This window comes from Penicillium taxi (assembly GCF_028828555.1).
Source record: "Penicillium taxi strain IBT 34144 chromosome Unknown utg000005l_segment0_segment0, whole genome shotgun sequence".
Taxonomy (NCBI): domain Eukaryota; kingdom Fungi; phylum Ascomycota; class Eurotiomycetes; order Eurotiales; family Aspergillaceae; genus Penicillium; species Penicillium taxi.
The window spans coordinates 484,074-505,832 of NW_026643207.1; the positions used below are offsets into that span (position 1 = coordinate 484,074).

The 21,759-nt window shown below is 45.3% G+C and overlaps 11 protein-coding genes across 11 annotated transcripts; 7 read left to right on the forward strand and 4 right to left on the reverse strand.

Annotated features, from left to right (window-relative positions):
- Nucleotides 1–796: 796 nt before the first annotated feature.
- On the forward strand, nucleotides 797–2,153 carry N7495_007547 (uncharacterized protein; the record flags this gene model as incomplete). The annotated part of the gene is made up of 2 exons (XM_057210198.1): nucleotides 797–879; nucleotides 935–2,153. The coding sequence occupies 2 exons, from the start codon at nucleotides 797–799 to the stop codon at nucleotides 2,151–2,153; spliced, it is 1,302 nt and encodes a 433-aa protein (XP_057059741.1).
- A 496-nt stretch (nucleotides 2,154–2,649) lies between these two features.
- On the reverse strand, nucleotides 2,650–3,657 carry N7495_007548 (nascent polypeptide-associated complex subunit family protein; the record flags this gene model as incomplete). The annotated part of the gene is made up of 4 exons (XM_057210199.1): nucleotides 2,650–2,882; nucleotides 2,937–3,109; nucleotides 3,540–3,558; nucleotides 3,609–3,657. The coding sequence occupies 4 exons, from the start codon at nucleotides 3,655–3,657 to the stop codon at nucleotides 2,650–2,652; spliced, it is 474 nt and encodes a 157-aa protein (XP_057059742.1).
- A 2,147-nt stretch (nucleotides 3,658–5,804) lies between these two features.
- Nucleotides 5,805–7,250, forward strand: N7495_007549 (uncharacterized protein; the record flags this gene model as incomplete). Its single annotated transcript, XM_057210200.1, has 2 exons — nucleotides 5,805–5,835; nucleotides 5,887–7,250. 2 exons carry the CDS (start codon nucleotides 5,805–5,807, stop codon nucleotides 7,248–7,250), a joined length of 1,395 nt encoding a protein of 464 aa, XP_057059743.1.
- A 288-nt stretch (nucleotides 7,251–7,538) lies between these two features.
- On the forward strand, nucleotides 7,539–8,503 carry N7495_007550 (palmitoyl-(protein) hydrolase; the record flags this gene model as incomplete). Its single annotated transcript, XM_057210201.1, has 5 exons — nucleotides 7,539–7,621; nucleotides 7,676–7,687; nucleotides 7,749–7,839; nucleotides 7,905–8,347; nucleotides 8,401–8,503. The coding sequence occupies 5 exons, from the start codon at nucleotides 7,539–7,541 to the stop codon at nucleotides 8,501–8,503; spliced, it is 732 nt and encodes a 243-aa protein (XP_057059744.1).
- A 254-nt stretch (nucleotides 8,504–8,757) lies between these two features.
- N7495_007551 (uncharacterized protein) lies at nucleotides 8,758–9,550 on the reverse strand (the record flags this gene model as incomplete). Its single annotated transcript, XM_057210202.1, has 3 exons — nucleotides 8,758–9,251; nucleotides 9,352–9,451; nucleotides 9,509–9,550. The coding sequence occupies 3 exons, from the start codon at nucleotides 9,548–9,550 to the stop codon at nucleotides 8,758–8,760; spliced, it is 636 nt and encodes a 211-aa protein (XP_057059745.1).
- Nucleotides 9,551–10,477: 927 nt separating this feature from the next.
- On the reverse strand, nucleotides 10,478–14,359 carry N7495_007552 (hybrid sensor histidine kinase/response regulator; the record flags this gene model as incomplete). The annotated part of the gene is made up of 7 exons (XM_057210203.1): nucleotides 10,478–10,672; nucleotides 10,722–10,753; nucleotides 10,811–10,919; nucleotides 10,972–11,242; nucleotides 11,297–13,872; nucleotides 13,974–14,217; nucleotides 14,283–14,359. The coding sequence occupies 7 exons, from the start codon at nucleotides 14,357–14,359 to the stop codon at nucleotides 10,478–10,480; spliced, it is 3,504 nt and encodes a 1,167-aa protein (XP_057059746.1).
- Nucleotides 14,360–15,050: 691 nt separating this feature from the next.
- Nucleotides 15,051–16,194, forward strand: N7495_007553 (uncharacterized protein; the record flags this gene model as incomplete). The annotated part of the gene is made up of 3 exons (XM_057210204.1): nucleotides 15,051–15,270; nucleotides 15,389–15,564; nucleotides 15,628–16,194. 3 exons carry the CDS (start codon nucleotides 15,051–15,053, stop codon nucleotides 16,192–16,194), a joined length of 963 nt encoding a protein of 320 aa, XP_057059747.1.
- Nucleotides 16,195–16,477: 283 nt separating this feature from the next.
- N7495_007554 (uncharacterized protein) lies at nucleotides 16,478–16,834 on the forward strand (the record flags this gene model as incomplete). The annotated part of the gene is made up of 1 exon (XM_057210205.1): nucleotides 16,478–16,834. One exon carries the CDS (start codon nucleotides 16,478–16,480, stop codon nucleotides 16,832–16,834), a length of 357 nt encoding a protein of 118 aa, XP_057059748.1.
- Nucleotides 16,835–17,254: 420 nt separating this feature from the next.
- N7495_007555 (putative GPI anchored protein) lies at nucleotides 17,255–17,987 on the forward strand (the record flags this gene model as incomplete). Its single annotated transcript, XM_057210206.1, has 2 exons — nucleotides 17,255–17,665; nucleotides 17,718–17,987. The coding sequence occupies 2 exons, from the start codon at nucleotides 17,255–17,257 to the stop codon at nucleotides 17,985–17,987; spliced, it is 681 nt and encodes a 226-aa protein (XP_057059749.1).
- A 1,951-nt stretch (nucleotides 17,988–19,938) lies between these two features.
- On the forward strand, nucleotides 19,939–20,139 carry N7495_007556 (uncharacterized protein; the record flags this gene model as incomplete). The annotated part of the gene is made up of 1 exon (XM_057210207.1): nucleotides 19,939–20,139. One exon carries the CDS (start codon nucleotides 19,939–19,941, stop codon nucleotides 20,137–20,139), a length of 201 nt encoding a protein of 66 aa, XP_057059750.1.
- An 821-nt stretch (nucleotides 20,140–20,960) lies between these two features.
- Nucleotides 20,961–21,581, reverse strand: N7495_007557 (copper transporter family protein; the record flags this gene model as incomplete). Its single annotated transcript, XM_057210208.1, has 2 exons — nucleotides 20,961–21,075; nucleotides 21,139–21,581. The coding sequence occupies 2 exons, from the start codon at nucleotides 21,579–21,581 to the stop codon at nucleotides 20,961–20,963; spliced, it is 558 nt and encodes a 185-aa protein (XP_057059751.1).
- Nucleotides 21,582–21,759: the final 178 nt, after the last annotated feature.

Consider the following 21,759-nt stretch of genomic DNA (forward strand, 5'->3'; position numbering starts at 1 on the left):
ATAGTCAATCATCCTTAGAAGCTTTTCAAGTTCCAACATTAAACGGTTCCATTCAGCCTTCCAAGATTGCAAACATCCATACTTCCTAAGAACGTTCTGATTTCTCATAGGGGTCTAATACTAGTCGGCATACTACTAAGTAATTATGTTGGTGAGACAATATTTACAGTTACCTAGTTGTAGCGCGAAAAATATCCTTGTATCTGACTGCCAAGGTGCTGATCTTCTCCTCAGCCTTTTTTTAGACTCTTGGAGGTTATCTAGGACACCTTCCTTCTGGAGAATTGTCAGTAACATGTTTTTCTACTAGACTATCTCATCCACTTCGACTTTGGAATTTGAGACTATCAATTGAGCTATCAAATATCAAGTAATTTCCTCCAAAGTCTTCACTGGAGTTTCATCCTTTGCCTTGAGAGTCATTAGAATGATAATATGAGAAGGTGTATTGGTAAGTCTGCTGACGTTACTTGTTCAAGGTAACCATATCATAAGCCGAGCCTGAGAAGATTCAGCCAGTGTACAGCCTGATGTGGAATTAATGACAATTCAATACTATAAATATGGTCAATCAAAACGACGAGATTGAAATAAGGAACCTTGAATATACATCACGTGACTATGTATCCCGGCGAACCAGTGTTTATCTAAAAATCCGAAGTAGTGGACAATTTTGTTAGCAGCAAGGACTGACGTTCTGCCACATTCCACACTTTTTTTCATCCCGAAATCTTTCCACCTTCCGCATCAAAACATTCCCCCTCAGCTCCACCTGTCAACTTGATCAAGCTGAGCCATGGAGTACCACGCTGTGCCGCCAGAGGAGCGCGCAAGAGATGAAAATGGCAACCTCCTACCTTGGGGCTATCTTTACAAAGAGTAAGTGAAAAACACATGGCCTCTCCTCTACTCTAATACTGAAATTTACCTCTAGTGAATCTCGCAATCCCCGACGACCACCAGAGGAAACAGGGCCATTTGGCAAGCGCAGAAACGCCCGATATGAAGCACGATCCCGTACACGCACTGGAACCCCAGCAAAGAGAGAGAACCCCAGTGTAGCTGAGTTCGGACGGTTATTTGCCCAGCAGCAACAAGAAGAGGAGAAAACAATCGGCCTGCCTAAATCAACATCGTCCGGTAGCCTCGATAACCCACGGAAGCAGACTGAAAAAGTCGCAACGGAGTGCATTCTCTATGGCTACAAGGACAAGGACACCGAGTGGAAAGTGATCGATAAATATGAGCGCATCTCACAGGGCATGATCTGTGAGGACTACCCACGCAGCGACCCCAACTCCATGACCCAGTATGCTCAGCTACTCAGCGGCGGTGACATCGTGATCCGCGCAAACCTGTCCGCCGATGCGAACCGCAAATCAAAGCGCTACGCTGGAGGCTTCCACTGGATCAAGGTCACATTTGACTCGGCCGCCGCCGCAGACAAGGCGATCTTCTTCTCTCCGCAGGAGATTGACGGAAATGTCGTGTTCTGCGAGTTGTTTGACGGCCATGGCCCTTCAGATGATCAACCCATCCCCGCAGACTCAACACTAGCCAGGAAGCTGAACAACAAAGCTCCTCGCACCCTGACCTCCACACAGTCATCCTCATTCCTATCCAATAAGTATTCGGATCAACAGGACCGGTTCACATTGCCACGGTCCTTCGCCATGAACAATCTCGCAAGTGTCGTCGATTATGATGAGACAGAAGAAGGCCAGTCTTTTTCCTCTGCAACTGTCTCTGGCACTGGGACTACAACTACAGCTACATCTGCAACTGTGGCCGCGACCCCGACCGCAACCAGTACCAGTACCTCGTTCAGCGACCGAACCTCTTCGCTACAGCAGCGGAATGTCCCCAGCGATCCCAAGCCCGAATCCGATTTTATGACACATATTCCCACCGTCCGCCGGACGAAGCTACGCCCTCTCACCGAAGCCCTCCCTCCTCAACCCACCGTTACCGAGAGAGTGCTGCGTTCGATCCCTATCTTGAGCTGGTTCACTGGTGATATCGTTGGAGATGGCCCACAGCTGCGCGAGGACGGTACATTCGATTACGATAAGTCAACCACCTACTGGCGCTTTTGGTACATGGTGGACAGAGTTCTTGGCACCGATGTCTGTGGGCTGAGGGAGGAGTCTTGAAAATATGTCCGGTTCTTATAACTGATGGACAGTGAACTTGCTTAGATCACAGAAAAGAGTTGATGAGCATTAGTTTAGGCGTGATTGGATTTAATCTTCTGGGGGGTTGTACTCTTGCTTGTAGCCTTGGAAGTCTTTGGGGGCATATTGACGTGAATGAATCGATATGATCGAAGGCCTCTCTTCTACGGTCGAACAGTGTCCAATTCCATAATTGGTTCAATTTTAGTAGTTGTAGGTACAAAACCTTTTCCACTATCCAACCACATCCAATTCATGAATCATGAGCCATGAATGGGGGGTCAGGTTATTCATATTCTCGCATCGATAGGGGGAAAAAAATTCGATGGCGAAATGCATGCAGAGATCAGAATCCGCAAAGATTAAAGAAAATCCATGGTAGACCAAGAGATAAACAAAAAAGACCACCGGGACTGGATTGGATACATTTCATTGGAACTGATCATAGACCATGATTTTGATGAGGGCAGTCTATTTATTCAACCTTGCTCTCGAAGTTCTCGCCCTCAACGAGGTCGGGGATATCATCCTCCTCATCGTCACCACCCTTGGCGGCCTGCATGTTCTGGTAGCTCTCGGCGAGCTTGCGGAGTTGGGCAAGGCTGTCGGGGCCGAGCTGGTTCAGGATACCGGGGACGAGCTCGGTAAGCTCCTTCTCCTCACCGTTACCGTAGAGAGCGAAGGTGTTAGAGGGGACGGCGGCGTGAACTGTATCATTGTTAGTCTCGTGTATTTCCAAGGACTGGCTTTTCGAATAATTACCGCGGGGAGCAGCGAAGTGGATAACGTTGCCATCCTCCTTGAACATGTTGACCTCCTCGATGGCCTGGATGGGCTGGACATTCAGCTTCTTGAGGGCAACTTGGAGCTTCTTGTCATCGGCATCACCGGTGCGGTGAACCTTCTTGACCTTGCGACGGGGGGTACCCTTGCCTCTGTTAAATATAGTTAGTGAGATGATCCGATAGAATGTGGTTGAAGATCTTGAGTGGTGGGTTCGGGTGGATCGCGAAGGAAGGTTCCAGCTTCGAAAATATTGGGTACAATCGCGATATTTCGACTTTAATCAATATATAAAAGCCATGACAAGATTGACACCGATATCACAGCTGGAAAGGCAGTTTGTGTTGTGTTTGCACGAATATTTTCCGGGTTCGAAAGGAAATTGAAGGATTTTGTGAAGAGCTTAAGGACGGAAATGATACATACCCTGTCCAGATGAAAGTATGTCAGCGATTGTTCTTTCTTTTGGTAGTAAGGAGGGGACGGTTTATTCTAGACCAGTTGTCCAGCAAGCTTAAAAAGAGGTCGGGTTGGTACCGCGATTTTGACCTCGATCTCGATTTCGATACCAACAACTCTAACCTTCCATCTTCCATCGCAGCTAAGACATCGTGTTCTTGAAATTCCAGATCCCAGGCAGACACAACGTACCAATCCGCGCAGACGACTGCTGCATCTTAGCCAACTTTTCGTAATCCATTGTGACGGTGGGGGTGATTCTTCTTGGAGCCGTATGTTAGCCGATGACGGACGAGGAAAAGGGAAAAGCGACACGAACGGAGTCGCGAGATGGAGTATGGTGAGGGGAGTAGTACCGTTGAAGAGGGGTGGATTTTTAGATGGTCAGAATGAAGGTTGAAGGTTGATGATGCGCATCCCAGAATATTTGTGTGGGGAGTTTTCCAAAGCGGATTAACTTCGCTAACCGCCGCTGACTAGGGACCAGCCACCACTACAATTACAGTCTAATCTTTTACTATCTGTGTGGTTTAATAATATATTTATTTAAACTGGAAATGGAGTTGCTAGATGTTCAGATCTGTCAGTGATGTTGGTGTTGATTGTGGGTGAGAAAATGGCTTCTCGGCTATCAACCCTAATTATCGCACGGGATCATAATGTCCATACCAGAACAACATCAACCTGGAACAACGCGACAACTTAGCTTGATGAGAGTTGAAAACATCGAGTGTCTTCTTTTATCAATACCCATGCGTATTTCTGTTGCTTTGTTGTCAATTATTCATGTAATTGTGAGGGTTCGACGAGATTTGCTACTTATGAATCAATCAAAGTTTCAATAAGCAAAAGAACTGTCAATTTGAACAATTCATCATTATCCACATTTCCTCTAACTATGGAGTATAACATTCAAGTTACCAAGTCTTCTAACGAGTAGTTACGAAATACTAAAAGCTAGACATATTGTTAGAGGCCTGAGGCCATCATCTTGATATCGGTGCCTAAGGCAGCAGTGAATTAGATACGTTTCACCTCGGTTTTACCTTCTCCAGCCGACAACCTTGGACCACAGATATGACATCATTCTAGTGGTCATATTGATAGAGGGGGCATATTGGCGATACTATCATGCACGGGCAATCAAGTGTGTGATTTGGGTATGTCTCTATAAATCCAATAGTTGTCTGTGTCTCGGAGTGTCTTCAAAGCTCATGATAGTGATGGGTAGAGGCCTATTGGTAGCTCGCTAGGCGCGCCAAGACCTCTACGTAAATCCTATTATCGACATAGGAGTTACTACGTCTTCGGATGTAAAAAGAATGAAGAGATTTGAACATCAATTGGATGAGACAGAAGCTCTACAAAAGCTGAGACCACAGTGGAAGAAGGTGATGCGTTAGCTTAAAATGGTATGTAGGCAGCACGGAGGAATACGACGATAAATTTAGTTTTTAATCAAATTTGAATCATTTGATTTACTGTAGCTACTATATTTAACATAATATCTATAGTTGTGGCTGACAAATTTATATGTAAAACTTGATAACTAAAAAATTGTGCATCTGTTTGTTACTTCGCATATGAGGGTTGGATAATAAATTGGTGATTTGTGAAAGGGGCCGGTTAGTTTAAAGTAGTCACCCTAACTTTAGCAATGCTGCGCACTAATAAGGGTGTTGGGACCGCTCCTGCGGCTGTGAAAAATTTGCCTTCATTATCGAAGAGATACCGCGCGTTGATGATTTAGATGGAGAAGAAGAGGTCAGAATCCAGAAGAGTTATTTAGGGCTTCTGGAGAAGAAGAGGGGCCTGATAATATAGAAGCTGAGTTTGAGGAAGAGACTTCTGCGAGAAGAGTGTCAGAAAGGCGTTGTAATGGGGTTATATAGATTTAGAATTTAGAAAATAATTCTTTTCTTTCGGGAGATGAAGTATATTACCAATACAAAGACCTCACTATATAATGCAAGGTAGATTACAATAATACGCATAATACATGCTGAGATCCGGCTGTGCATGCCTAATAGTTTAGATAAAATCTATATGGATTGCACCAAAACACTTCCTGTGAACGGTTTGGTTATTTCTAAAGAACAAAATAACCTCATTGGTCCATATAAGTGGAGGTGGTTCATTAGGGAAATAAGGGTGTTTGGACTGTTTGCATGCCCCATTTGAGTCATGTATTATTTAATAGAGATTTATTTACCCCCTAACTAATTTGACCGTCAAGTTTAGTGACTTTTGATTTTGGTGCCAAATATTTGACAGGTATTAATCATCACGAGCTCTAGAAGCCGCTGGGCAACAAAGCTAGATACTGATCTCCTCATCCATCAGAGTGAATACTAGATATTGAAAAGAGCATCTTATACCTGAAAAGATATGGATGAGTTCGAGAAGCTGCGTGCTGTGGGTCAGTGCACGCCGCATCTTGCATAGATCTTAGACTATTGACCAATGATAGTAGGTCGATTGGAGCAATACTCGACATCTCGATATCAAGTCAAGTTCTATTTGAATGTTGCAGTGACAGCAACATACACTCTTCCTGAAAGCTTCACACTGCCGACAAAAGACTATATCTATCGGGCTTGTGAAACTCTCATAGGGCAACATCCAGTCCTTTCGGCCATCCCAGCAGCTGAAGAAACCCAGCAGCCCTACTTTGTGCGACTACCCCAAATCAACCTAGATCAGGCTGTGTCATTTGAACCCCGGAAAAACATCCCCACTGAATCTGCGGATGGAGAACCTTCCCCTGATCTCGATCTCGAGGCTCTTCTCGAAGTGCAGCACAACACTCCATTCGCCGAACTAAGTCCTAACTGGCGCTTATGCATTCTCACAAACCCTGTAAATGACCGGGAGTTTACAGCTGCATTTGTATTCCATCATGCCCTCGGTGATGGAAATTCAGGCAAAGCCTTTCACCGAACTTTCTTACAAGCACTGCACTCAGCACCAACTGCAGTTGAAACAAAGTCGCAGATACAGTCACCACAGGAACCTTTGCTCCCTAACATTGAAGCTCTTCACCCCATGCCTCTTTCTATTTTCTATTTGGCAAAACAGCTCTTCAAGGCGAAGATCTGGTCGCCCAGTGAAACCGGACTGTGGGCTGGGTCTGAAGTTCAGACACCAGTAACGACACGACTTCGACTGCTTCCATTCTCCAAGGACGTTGTTGCTTCGCTGAGGGGGCAATGCCGTAAAGAAGGCACCACTATTACTGCCTTCCTGCAGACTATGATTGCTAGATCCTTGTTTGCCCATTTGCCGGATGTTTACTCTCTACTGATCTGTTCCGGCGCTCTTTCGTGTCGCAGGTGGTTGCCGGATATTATTACAGACGACTCAATAGGTGTCTATGTCTCGGACTTCGAGGAGAAGTACCGCCGTACCAGCGTCATGTCTTCCAATGGTTTATTCCCATGGGATGAAACCAGACGATCCCGTCAAACAATCGAGGCTGTACTCGAATTGAAAGGACGTGACGCGAAACCCAACCTTCTAAAGTTTGTCGACAATTATCAGCAAGAGCTCTGCATGTCAAAACTTGGACAGAAGCGCGATAAGACTTTCGAGGTGTCTAACATTGGGGCTTTTCAGGCTGAATCTGATCCTGGGAGACCTTCTATTGGAGGTATGGTCTTTTCGCAGTGTGCTAGTGTGATTGGTAACGCTATTGAAATTTCCACAATTTCTGGCCCAGATGGGTGTCTTGTACTTGGTATCTCATGGCAGGATAGCGTGGTGGAAGAGAGTCTCATGGAGGTATTTATCAAGTCTACTAAGGATGAGATGCGTCGCTTGGCTGGATGTAGTTGATCTATCATGGTTGTTCTACCTCGTTATTACGTCTACTTTAATTTATTAATAACCTATCGGGAATACGGACATATAAATCCCATAATAAACCAAGAATATACACCATTTGATCTTTTGTATCCGATTTAGTAGTGATTACGATACTTGACTACTTTAAAACAATCCTTTGTCATCTCCGCGGACCAAATTCCGCGCAGGCGGTGGATCCAACGGAAGCTCAGTGTAAACAGGCAGGAACACTTATCCGTCTTCTTCCCTTCTCTTCTCTTTTCATAAATTACAATCAAGATGTCATCACGCGCCCCATATGTTGTTCCGGCTCTGAAGAAGCACACTGCGACGGTGATCATGGCCCACGGCCTTGGAGACTCGTAAGGACCCCGCAATCAAGTGCAGAAGCTCTAGCTAACACAACTCTCGTTTAGTGGGCAGGGATGGTACGAATCTACTCAACCAATCGGATTAAATAACTTCAATTGACAACTTCCATGCATACAGGACCTCCCTTGCTCAGAACTGGCGCCGTCGCGGCAAGTTCGAGGAGGTGACCTTCATTTTCCCGAATGCGCCCTCAATCCCCGTCACCGTTGTACGACCAATTCAAATCGTCCTGAGCCTCCATAATTTTACTAATAAAGGAACCAATTTCAATAGAATGGAGGCATGAAAATGCCCGCCTGGCACGACATGTCCGTTCTGGGCCGCGAGCTCAGCTTCGAAGACGCACCCCGCTACCAAGATGAACCCAGCGCCTTGCGATCCCGCAACTATTTCAACACTCTCATCCAGGACCAGATTAACAAGGGAATCAAGCCCTCGCGTATTGTACTTGGCGGGTTCTCGCAAGGAGGCGCCATGGCAGTGTTCACCGGCACTACAAGCGAGGAGAAATTGGGCGGTGTCTTCGGACTGTCGAGTTATCTGCTTCTTCACGACCGCATCAAGAACTTCATTCCTGAGGACTTCCCGAACAAGAACACTCCTTTCTTCCTGGCCCACGGCGAGGATGACCCAGTCGTCAAATATGAATTTGGTCAGCAGTCGTATCAGGCTTTGAAGGACCTTGGGTTGCAGGATGTGGAGTTTAAGTCATATGAGTAGGTCTTTGTTTCTCTCTTTTTTGTGACTGAGTAACTAATTGAGGTATTAGGGATCTTGGTCACTCTGCCGACCCGCTAGAAATTGACCACCTCGAGCAATTCTTGGCGAAGGTTCTTCCTCCTGTTGGAGATGGCGAAGCCGCCGGGCTCTGACTGTATGAACTAAATAGCACAGCTGTGTCTGGTCAGTGGGGAACTACTTTGATTCTGGGTTTCTTAATTCTCCTTGTCGCGATGGCGTGGTCAAAGTATGGCAAGTCACCGACGAAGAAAAGCGAGATGTAGTGTTCCGCATTCAACTTTATGAATTGAAAATCATTGATTAAAAGCGCTGGCCAGTCGATCTGGCATATGCATAAACCCGAAATAATAAAATTATAAAACAAAACAAAACAAAAAACTCCCCTTCAAGCCTTAGCAATGGTCTCCTCAATAACCCTCACAATCTCATCAGTGTTCTTCATATCAAACGGCACCATATGCTTAGAACCATGATCATAAAACGCGGCCTTAGCCGGCTCACACAGCGCATAAAGCTGCATACTCTGCGGATAAACGTGATCTAACGCCCCAACAACATGCGCAGTTGGGATAGTGATGGGATAAGCCCCATTTACGCGGCTCATACGCTCAAGTCCGGATGTAGCCCACGGATTCGCGCCACACAGGAACACGGCGACGCGGAATAACGGCGCCGCGCCCGGGTGTAACTCATTATGGTGGGCTATCAGCGATGCAGCGAGCGCTGCGCCCTGCGAAAAACCTAGTACTGCATCGAAGGGGCCTTGTTCCGCGATGAGGTGGTTTGTGTGGTCGAATGCTTCAGTCAGTTGCGAGCCAGGGAGAATTGGGTCGCGGGGGTAATGGTCGAAGAAGGGGCCGTCGACTACGCCTTCGAGTTCTATATTTCGAGGGTTTGGTCAGTAGCTGGTTGTGTTGTGTTGTGTTTGTGAGCGGAATTGGGTGAGGGGTTAATGAGGGGGTGGCTTGTTTTCTCTCACCTTCCTCAACTTTGGCATCTAATTTGCCATTTATAAATGTGAAAGTGTGGCCAGCTTTCTCGAGCTGTTGGCGTAGGCCACCGGTTTGAATCTCGAATATCTATGTTCGTGAGTTTCGTCGTTCAGGCGTGATGTACGTGCTGTCCGGAGTACATACTTGGTCATTGGTGCTTGCTCCATGGAGACAGAGGAACTTCATGATGAATGTTACGGTAGAGTGGGGATTGGAATTGAGGTTCTGTGAGAGTTCTCAAGTGAATATGAAAAAACCAAAGGCCAGGAGGATGATACCGGGGCGGGCAGCTCGGAAACTGGGTCTTGTTTCACTGAGTAACTGCGGGTCTTTAAGTGTCGTGCAGATCAGGACTGAAGGTTGATAAAGGAGCGCTCTGACGTGTTAAGGGGTCACCGATCACGAGGCAAAGGTAGAGAGTAAACAATAATATGGGGTCTTTCATCGATGTTGGTAGTACGGTGAAGGTAATAAGTACTGACCTATCTTTTGAATCCATTCTTCATCTTGGCATCGTCAACATGAGATATCTGCGGCTACCACTCCTACCTGGCACGAATAGTATACTATGATTAATTATTCTTGGGGCTGTTTCATATTCCATACCCAGTTAGCAAATATCAGCCAATTCCACGGTCAGACGTTCTCCTTGTCTCAATGCCCAGGTGCTTAGTCGATGTTCTTGTTTTATAGATAGGGCTGAAACCGAGCCGTCGGCCAACCTTACCAGATACCATAACCCTACTAACACCGGCTCAACTCATTCCTTGATAGCCCCCCTAGGGCCAACGAAGGTAAACATAGTTCATAAAGTCTGATTAAAAGTCCTCTGTCACCAAAAAGCTGAATCTAGCCATAGGAAACTACGAAAATATCGAGAAAAACAAACCAGAAACACAAGACCCCAGAAATGGTATATAAAGCTAGAGTTTGCCACCACTAGGAGGATATTGGGTCTTGATATCTCTCATTACTTCGTCCCTGATCTGAAAAGAGAGTTGGATCATAAGACTTGGAACATTGCCAGATAGAATTGAAGTCTCTAATTAAACTATGTATAGTTCCCAAGGTTCTATATCATACACAACATCCCTCTCCTTCCCAGGTCCCAAATTAGCTATTTAGCCGTAGCAAGCTACGTAGCATCAGATTAAGCTGTTTAAGCGGAATGGGCTTAGTTAAAAACTCATCAACACCACTCATAGCAGCATCCTGCTGCACCTGAGCAGACAAAGCAGCAGTAAGAATGATGATAGTAGTACGGGGCCAGCCCTGCGTCTTTTCAAGATGTCTCATTTCTCGTGTCGCCTAGTAGAGTTAGCTTTGTTTTTTTTTTCTGGTTTCTTTGGTAAATCACCGTTAACCCATCCATGTATGGCATTGATATATCTGTTATGATTACAAAGTTAGTGAATCTCGTATACAGTAGGGCAGGAGCGAGATTACCCATCACAACAACGCCGAATCGATTGGATTTGAATTTCTCAACGGCTTCTCGGCCGTTTGTTGCGGTTTGGTATACAAACCCGGAACCCTTCACACTTGTTTCCATGATCTAGAAACTCTTGTCAATAAAGTTCAGCAATATGTGATAGCTCAGGCAATACCTTCAAGTTGATTCTATTATCTTCCACTAATAGAATTTTTTTCGAAGGTGAGGGGTTTTCGGATGACCCATGTTGTTCTTCTGACATTTCTGACAACTGTATCTGCTCAGGAGTATGGGTCTGAATCATTTCCTGCTCTGTAGCTAGATCGGTGTTCTCGATTTCCAACTTCCCATCTAGTGCACGACCCAAACGGTGATCCGGGTCTCTCTGTCCTTCTTGCAGATCTAAGCAGTGCTCGAGGACAGCTGCTAGAGTCTTTGGACACACTCTGTTGTGGATTAGCTTTGAGTGAACGCACACTTATGAGAAGTTATAAACTTACGGTTGTGACAAAAAGATCGCGCGGTCCTGACTGTTCTCTTTCGCCACTCGCAAGCTACTAGCCTGTCCGCTAAGTACAATAAGCGGGGAAGCATTGCGTGACTCGATGGACCTCCGAACATCCGACTGAGACGATTCATTCGCCAGAGTGCGGTACTCATGTTCGGTGACAATCAAAAAGTCGGCCTTTTGCGTCTGAAGCTCGTCGGCGCTCAAAACATGTAAACCGAACCAATCTGTTGCCATTCGGCCTAAACTAGACTTGATATTGTTGAAGACCTCTTGCCGGATGCCTAGGTCGCCGCGGTCAAAGCTCTTTGTAAAGAACGATACCGTCTTACCAGATACTCGTTCCCGTAAAGCAGTATACAGGGATGGTAGCGAAGGCTTTTTCGTTGAACCTTGGACTGGGATGATCACATCGACCTCAGTACCGCGGTCTACCTCGCTACGGAACTGAATCCGGCCAGCTAGCGATTTGATAATCTGATGCACAAGGTGCAGACCGACACCAAGTCCAGGCGACTGGGTATCTTCTTGAAGGAATGGGATGTAGAGGTGGTTTCGAAGGAAGTCTTGCGACATGCCACGGCCGGAGTCGCTGATAGTCAGACGGACTGCAGGGACAAGCTCTTTACTACCCTGCACTGCCATCATGTCTTCTTTTATGAAGAGCCTGATATAGCCTGAAGGTGTGTATTTCAGGGCATTTCCGAAAAGATTCATCACTATTCGACGCCATGCACCGCTGTATATGGGGTGATACCAGTTGTCTTGCCACTCGATATCCACAATGGTGATGATTCGGTTCTGACTCCAGCTTTTATCAGAGAGGGCAGACTTGCGCCTGTGTTGTTTTGAAGAGGATTCGGTCTCTCGATTGTAGAACTCCGAGCCTGCTAACAAGCCCTCTACAACTTCTTGCACCAATGATGATAGATCGATATCTTGGATAACGCCAGGAATGGCAGCCTTTTGTAGAGACACTTTCGAGCTCGGCTCTTCTGAGGATTGAGGTGCCTTTATTGTATTGATCTTAGCGTAATCCAATAAATGGTTGAGTGTGTCCAGCAAGGTTCGCCCACAACTAGCAACAGTCTCAACCAAGCCTCGCTGAGTATGCGTCGTGACAGCTTCTTGGAGTAGCTCCACTGTGCCAAGAACACCATGTAACGGAGAGCGCAGCTCATGAGAGATAGACGAGATAAAGTCGCTCTTAGCTCGATCAGCCGCCTGCAGATCCATGCGTGAAATCTCAGCCATGACACTGTTGCTGAATGCAGCCATATATGTGAGGTCGCTTGGCTCGGACATCGTACAGCTGGGGTCGTTGGTCCACGCCATATTCACAGTGAACCATCTGCTGCGATGGAAATCCCACACAGGGTAGATAGAAATCCATCGAGCTTCAGGCAGGATTTTGTGGAAGTATTGAATTTCCATAGTTTCGCGTCGGATATGTTTTTCCTCTGGTGATTCTGCCTGGATAGTCTTTGTGCCATTTAAATATGCCTGATTCACGTTATTTACTAGTCCTTCGTGGCTCAATGCAATGGAACCATCTTTATCTAGGAGGAAGATCTTTCCACGCGGATAATGATCTATCAGATGATTCACAAATCCTCCTGGCAATGAAATGTAATGACTCTCTTGCTCGTAGTTGTCTCTACTGGAGGTAGATGATGTCGAATACCCCAGAACAAGACTCTTTGGTCCGTGTTTATCGTCAAATGCATCGCTAAAGTAGTTGTCGTTCAGTGAAGTGTTCTCGTCGAATATATTGAACTCTGCATTATCTCCTTCACCTGTTGTTGACCCGATCATCTGGCGTCGAGCGTACACACTGGCGTCGATGAACATGACCCCTTCGACTTCTAGAGCCTGTTTCATCAGACACGAGGCTCGGTTGAGGACTGATTGGACGTTTGATGGAGCTAGTGATTTCTTCAATTCACCTGTCGTTGGGGAGAGTGAAGCGCGCCGTCTATTCTCTTCTCTTTTCTCCGCGTTGTTTTCCACATCTTTTTCGTCTGCCTTGAATGTATGAACTGGTGATCGGCTCCTACTTTGTTCAGCACCTCGCGGATCAAGTTCAATATCCGAATGAGTGGAGGGTGTCTTAGGCGTTCTCCCACGCTGCAAACTAATTTCGGTGTCATCCTCGTCCATATAGTTCGTTTGCATCATTTCTGTCGTGCCGTCGGTCGTTATCTGAACCTTTTTCAACTTCTCATCAACTTCATCAAGCGGGTCTTGCGGGTCGTCTCCGTGCTCCGGACTGGTCAATCCGTCATTGAGATCTGATTTCCCTGTGAAAAAGAGACCTAAACCCCTAACCATCTTTTGATCGCGGTGCTCATCGCGCGTCGCACGCTGGCAAAGTAAGTGGTCCATAACAGTCCCACTGATATCTCTTAAAATCCGAACCTGCGAATCATCTAACCCTTCTCGAGGTCGATCATCTAGTACAGCGATACTGCCAATTACATAAGACTCTGGCGACATAATCGGAACAGAGACGTAGAATCGGTGATGAGGCGAGCCCGTCACCATAGGCGCGGACCGAAAGCGCTCATCCTGCGTGAGATCAGGGACTAAAAGGATATCGCTTTCACAATTGATGAACGATTCTATAGCTCGATTACACATTGGAACCTTGTTTAGGGAAGTTGCCGTACACCGAGCCATAAAAAATCCGACTCATCGCCTTGATCAGCCCGAAAGCCAAGTTTGGGTGTTGCTTCTGCGATGACATGTTGTGTTGTGCGATCGAATAGACAGATAAGGGTTCTTTTGGCGTTTAATTGTAGGCTTGTGAGTTGCGCAAGGGCTGTAAGAACGTTGTCGGGCGAGACATTGGGACGGTGGCCAACTGTTTTCTTTGCAAACTTTTCAGGTGGATATCCCCAGTATGGTAGGTAGCTGTAAAAATCATCCACGGATTAATTACGGTTCTCATGATTTGTACTGAAGTTCAATGTTCATACAGATGCATTTCCCGTTCGCGGGCGGCGTCGATATTGTATGCATATTTGCGTGGGCCTATATGGGCTCTGTCGGGCATAATGAAGAAAATGCAGGGTCCATCCGCTTCAATAGTCCCCTAAAATAGATAATAGTATACGGTTGTGCGTTACTTCGTTCCTAGTATAGAAAATATCGAGGGGAGAAGTAGTTGATAAAAGTCCACAAATAATAACGTCATAGCAGATCCTTTCTCCATAAAACAGAACCCCTGCAATCATAGATCGATACTTAAATCGATATTGTCGAATCCCAGTTTCGCCTCTATGAAAAGTGACGTCATGTGGGTTCGCATCGAAAATTTCGTAAGAGGCTAAGGGCAAGCACTGTCATTGGTCCGATCAGTAAATATGCAAAGCATTGAGCTCTCCTGGTCACTCACCAAATGTCGAATTCCTCATGCAGATGCAATTCGTGCATAATTGTCTTATGGCTTATTGTTCTGTACAACCGTGAATAGCTTTGTCGGCTGATTCCCGGCAATATGATATCATGCATCGTGATGTCGATCCGAGGTCTCAAACTTCACGGTTAACTTAAGTAGATCAGGAGTTCTTCTGTTCCTTCGGGTTTCGGGTAACTGCATATGACCTTTTATGCTAAGATGAGCGGTGTATAATCATGCAAAAGACCTCAAAGATCGGGGATCTGAGGTCTTTCCCCCTACTTTCCCACAATTTTCCTCCGAAATTACCTATAACTTGAAATAAGATCTCAATTTCGAATGAATCATGGAGGAGTTTCTCTTAAGTCATGCTGTTCGCCATCAGGCACTTGTCAGGAAATTTGTACCCCATAAACAAGGGGCAGATAAGAAAGAGTCAAGCACCAATATCGTCGTGGCTACTCGGATCAGACCCATGTTGGAGAATGAGATCTCATCAGGACAAGTTATTGCTACTTTCCCCCGGCGTACGGCAAATGGCGTAATGGGGTCTGCCGTCGCTGAATGTCAGTCTAAATCCTAGGTGTAGGATTGCTGTAGCTAACTTCTTTCAGTCCTCTTCGTTCAAGGTCGATTGAGCGTTTGGTGCAGAAAGCACTGCTGACGTGATCTATAAAGACTTAGTGCAACCACTTCTTCCCTTCGCGTGGGAAGGCAATGTGGCAACCTTATTCGCACACGGACAGACTGGATCTGGAAAGACTTTCACTATCAATGGGTTAAAGCGGCATATTGCCCAATCTTTGTTCGATGGAACATTGTCTGGAAAGCGAGGGTTGCATATTACTATCTTTGAACTTGTAGGCAATTCGGCATTCGGTAGGATAAGTTGGATATCACAAGGCCTGGACTGACTTCTTTAGATCTGCTCAACGACCGCGCTCCTTTCGCTATATTGGAAGACTCGTTCGGCAACACTCAAATTTCTAGCGCAAGAACGCAGTGTTGGAAGCACGACCGAGCTCTTGCAATTAATCGAATATGCATCGACTTTCCGACAGAACGTCAGTACGGAGAAGAATGATGTATCTTCGCGCACATATGAAATATGTCGGATGAGAATAGAGAATTTAGCAGCCGGGGTGATCAATGATGGAATACTGTACCTTGTCGACCTGGCCGGATCTGAGGTAGCCCGCGATATGGCCCAGCATACTACCGACCGAGTGAAAGAGACACACGAGATCAACATGAGCCTCTCTGTTCTCAATGATTGCATTCGTGGATTGGCTGATATCAGTGCTGCGCCGGGGGAAACATCAAAGCGATATATTCCCTTTCGACGGAGCATGCTGACAAAGTTACTTAAGCACCTGTCCGATCCTGTCGATGGTCGCGATTGTCGCACTGTCATGCTAGCTTGTGTCAATCCTAGCTTCTTGGACACGGGCGCGACCAAGAACACTCTTCGATATGTAGAGCTGCTTTGATCGGTTCCGCCAAGACAAAATAAGCGGGATCTAATCCGGCAGTGCCGATGTCATGGAGCAACAAGGATCTTCGAAATTACATCACAAAAAAGGTATGTCTCACCCCAGGAACACAGAGCACAAGAGCTTATCTATACCAGTCTGGGGATCCACCGATGGCCTTTGCTATCCTTGCACCTTATGAATCAGGTACTGAGATCTTAAGACTTCCTGTAAACGAGCTTGTCGAACGCTGTCTCTAGATGGAGTGACAGAGGAACAAGCCAAGGCTTTTCATGCTAAGATGTGGAGTCTGCACGTGGAATCCCAGCGCGTTTCGAAAGCGAAGGAAATTCCCTCTATCTCTCTCTGCAAAGACCCAGCTTCCTCAAAGTACTTATCGAGTAAAGCCATCACAGTAAGCGGAGATACCCGCTCTTACACCGAGCGTATCAGACCAGGAATGGTGGGTTGTTGGACTCCACCTGTGGACCTCCCTTTCCGCTCTGATAAAAACCTGGCTCTCATACTGAGTCCAATATTGCATGATATGCGGGGCAATCCTGACCAGACGCTCCAGGGGCAACATACAGTGCGGGGAGAGGACAGCTTCCACTCGGAGCTATATCTGCGCTCTGTTTCTACCATGCGAACTGGCTAGTGCATACGAGATCAATTTGTGGCGTCAGGTAGTGGTAAATGTGGAGGATATGTTAGCAGAAGTCCTGGTAGACTATGATCCTGCTACAAGCTATAATCACTCTACAGAAAGGCATTACCAGCCGACTCAAACAGAGGAGCAAGATTGAGCATATTATAACTATTTGGGACTAGCGTATCGGCTAAAATGAACAACGCTAAACTATATTAGGTTAACAATTCTCAAAGCTTCTGGAAGAATTAAAAGGAAATTACTATGTAAAAGATAATATTTTTTTATTATGAGAATTGGCTTTGCTTTAGCGTTGATAGTTTGAGCTGTTTGTTTCTAGACCTCGGCTGTATTAAACTAGAAATACATGGTTCTTCCCTCTTTCTTTTCTTCCCTTCTACACCTCCCCCACTTCCATTCACCATCATGATGAAGCTCACTCTTTGCCTTTTGGCCATTGTGTCAATGGCTATGGCCCATTTCCATCTGCAGTACCCTGAATCACGTGGTTTTGTTGAAGATACCATGAGCCAATTCCCTTGTGGTGGACTTTCCCAGTCCAGCAACCGTACTCAGCTGCCTCTTTCTGGATCGTTCCCTCTTGCTGTGAAAATGGGCCACAGCCAAACTGCTGTTGAGGTTCTCATCTCTCTTGGTAGCAACCCCGGTGATAACTACAACATCACCCTCGTGCCTACCTTCCAGATTGATGGCCTTGGCGAATTCTGCCTGCCTCACGTTGAGATTACTGAGAAGTTGCTGGGTGCTAATCTGACCAATGGTCTGAATGCCACAATTCAGGTCCAAAGTGATGGAGACCCTACTGGAGGTCTATACGCTGTAGGTCTTTTAACAAATTTGCTTTTGGAGTGTACTGATATTGATGAAATAGTGCGCCGATGTCCAATTTGTTTCTAGTGTCACCTACACCACACCTTCTGCTTGCTCAAACAATACTGGTGTTTCTGCCGTGGCTTTCACTGGAGCTGCGGCATTACGCAATGCCAATGAGTCCACCGCTGATGGCCAAGCCCAGTCCTCTTCAAATTCATCCACTACTTCCACATCTACCTCTACCTCAAAGGGAGCTGGTGTCCCATTGCAGACTGCTGCATGGGGCGTCCTTGGAGCCGCTTTTGCTGGCGGTTTGGCTGTGCTATAAACAAGTCATATCAGGGACTTACAAAAAAGGAATTCATGAGCTCATGCCGTCATCACCGTTCTTCAAGAATCAATAATTATTCTGTCACTAGCAGTAGTTTGACGTCTTTGTTCTCTAATCAATACCTTCTATCTCGTAGCTTATAATAAGAAGGCTTAAAATGACCTGAAGTAATCCAGCAAACTTATTTTCGCACTTCAGCTCCCACTCTTACGGTACTCTACCTTGACCTTAGCTATTCAGTGGCCATTCCTATCATCTCTTCACTGTAAGTTTTAATCCATTTCCCTCTTCATGTCTTTCATTTATATCACTCAGTTTAGCGCATCAGGTTATTTTACCAATTGATCTTACACATACAGCCTTACACGCCTGTATTTTAATTGTAAAAAGTTACCTGAGCACCTGAGATGGAATTTTGCCACATTTTCATATCAATCTACCCAGCGATCTCAATATCATTATCCAGGCCTTTCTCCAAGCAAGTGACGTCATATAAAAGGGTACCAAGATCAACTCGGCACGGAACAACCTTTCCCCTGCGGCTCCGCCATTGATCTAATTCGGGACAATGGAGGCATAAGTCTCCCAGTTAGTCTAATTGGAAGAACACTCCTCAATTCCCCTTAATGTTGTATCGTTATCATATGGGAAGAGGGAGAAATCCAGGTTCGACCCCTGGGCTGGGCATGATTTTTTTTGTATTTTTTCCTTTTTCGTTTTGCATGGCTGGCACGCTGTACGGAGTAAGAATACATCAACATGTCTTTCAATTTGATATAAAGTATTACGGCTTCGAGAGCAACCGTGAGGAGTATTTGAAGTTATTGCAGGGATTTGAAATTGATATGGACGTATTAGTTACTCAAAATAAGATTATGTCATCTATAATCCGATATCAAACTAACTCGGGACGACCTTTCATCAAAAAATGCCGGTTGGTCTAATGGCGTGAGCTCTCTCTCTGAATTGAGCAGAATCAGACGTTATGTTCTACTAGAGAAAGGTCTAGGTCTGAGTCCTCAGCCAAGCTTTGATCTTTTAAAATCACTTTCCCCTATTAGTTGGAAGCCATATATGAGTTAGGCTTGTATTTGATATTATTTCTTTTTTCAATGTATGTTCTGTTGGGTTAAGGCTAAGTATTAGAATGGATGTAGATTTTATTTTTTTTGTCTCTGAATAATTTGTGTATGGGATCAGCAAACACCAACAAACTACTTTCGAGGTCCATTACCTATAAATATGTTTGCCCTCCCTTTTTCTTCTTTCTACCAACACATTACATATCCGGACGTCATCCTTTTGAAGGTCTTGATGTATTCAGAAAATATTTGGAAATTTCTTGTCTTTCTTGGATGACTAGGTAGGCGAAGATGAACCACATCTATGTTATTCTACTTAACTATATAACCTTTATTTTCTTATGGTTCACCCTCTTCTGCTTTCTTGTTTCTTTTGACTCAGTATCTTCTTTTAGTTACTAAGTCTATGAGACTTGGATTTCTTAAAGGATAATATGAATCTGGAAGATGGGCCGAAGCTTAAACAGGTATACGACACCCGCAAGAGTTTTCCAATCTCACAACTACCCAAAGATTTATTGCCTTTCACGACATTCGGTTAAATTTGAAACGTACGTCACTTTCACTTTCACTTTCATTTTCACTTTCACTTCACTAGTATCGAAGAAAATAGAAGATGAAGCACATGATGGGACATCCTGAGGGAATACTAAGTCCTCTCCTGATGATATACCTTCTTCCTTACATGAAGTGGAGGGACCTAATCAAATGACATGACACATTGATGAGACACTAGCCCTAGTCCGTCCTTCAGAGCGTGCGCTCGTCTAAACACACATTTGTTTGACAACATGCATACGTTGCATTGACCATATTCAAAATCAAGAATATTAGTTCACCAAACAGAATGGAGGCGGAACTTGACCATGGCCTGCCAGAATGTCCGCTCGTTTGAACCAAAATTTGAGAGAAAGGATCCAATCGAGAAGAGCTTCGTTCCGGTCGAGAAGAGACTTATTCTGATTGAGAAGAGATTCATCCCAGTCGAGTTGGACGCATCAAGAATCCAAGGCAGCAGAAGGCACTATACCATCATCATTGGATCCTCCTCCCTAGAAAAGAATTGAGAAAACTTCCAAAAATGGCCAAATTGGCAAATTTCAAACCGTTATCCTGTAGCGGCTGTTGCTCGATCAAGTTTCGCAGTTGAAGCTTACGGAATATCGCCAATCGCCGCTATGCGCTGTCTCCAAATTGCAAGCCTTAGTACAAATTTGGATGACAAAACAGAGGTTTCTAATTCTAGCGCGGAAGGCGACAATGGACAAGACCTCCCGATAATTTTAATTTCGACCCCGATGGGTTCGGCTCACTGTGAGACAGGCGAGCTGGAAGATGACTTGTTCCCACGAAACCCAAAGTTAGATGTGAAGAAGCTTCATTCTTTTACTCCCAACGGAGACAATCTTCTACACCAACCTCTGCCGTTCCAGAGGAGAAATCAACTTCAACATTTGAAAAAGGAGCTCCAGGTCACATCTTCTTTGTGTATAAAGAACAAATCAGACACTCTACCAAGATCATGTCTCTTGCCGTTGCTTTGTGAGATGTTGGTTTTAGGATCGAGTTTCCAAGAAGAAACAGAACTGTTTCAAGTGGACCAAGTCTAGCTAGTTATATTGAGAATTACACAAATGATAACGAAGTAATAGTTACACGATAAGTAGGTACACAGCCCTTAGTCAGCCTTGACGTAGTACAAAGTACTTTGTGCTCCACAGATTATAGTTCATAGGAGTTACGCTAGTCCAAATATAGTTAGGAAATATGCTCATTTCTGCTCAAATAAAAATGATAATAAAATATCGAAATGAGAAAATACGAAAATGGTATAGCTGTATTCATCAGGATTAATCATATGATTCATAAAGGTCATCGTAATAATAGCTCAATGGCCATGTTCATTCCAGTGAATGTAGCGTCCAATGGCCAATTCTCCCAAAAAGGCACCGGCTAAGACCGAGCAGAAATATCCAACATTCATAGTCATTACAGCCAGCATCCTAAACAGTGAACAAATTAGTAAACATTGAAGATGACCGAGTTTAGTTGAAAATTGATCCTACAGCAGATATGAGACTCCGATGATCAATGTAAACAAAGCAGCGCGCGGTAAATCCACGCTGAAGCGCCAGGGAATAGGACCATGCGAAACCCTTTGCACAAGTTTGACGGTCTCCTCAACTCCCTGCGCTGTGACCAAAGAAGCCGTTTTGAGAGAATCCGAATCCGAGTCAATCCGTCCAGCTTCTGTGTTTTTTCCGTTGATGGCTATGTAGCGGCGATGGAGGTGGGCGGAGAGCCAGTGGCGCTCAAGAGTAGCCTTGAAAGCAATGAGACCACGGTCAATGATTGCGAGAACTATCAAGAAGATACAAGTTCCCGCATAGCTTCCGGAAGTGGATGGAGCCCAGGCCGAGGAAAAGAGGGGAGTTGTGTGGATGTTTTCGAAGGTCATAGTCATCGAAGTAGATGAAGATGAAGTATCCATGCCAGTCATTGAATCCATGTTGAAGTCTTGAAGAGAGAGTCAACAAGAATGAAATTGAATCAGCGAGAAGACTGAATAAAAACAGGAAGAAAGAAAGCGGAGGAAATAATGAAGGCGGGAGATTGAGCAGATTTCCAAGGCTCAATGCGGGGCCGATTTAGTGAGCACATTCTTGATAAGCAGAATATAATATCCT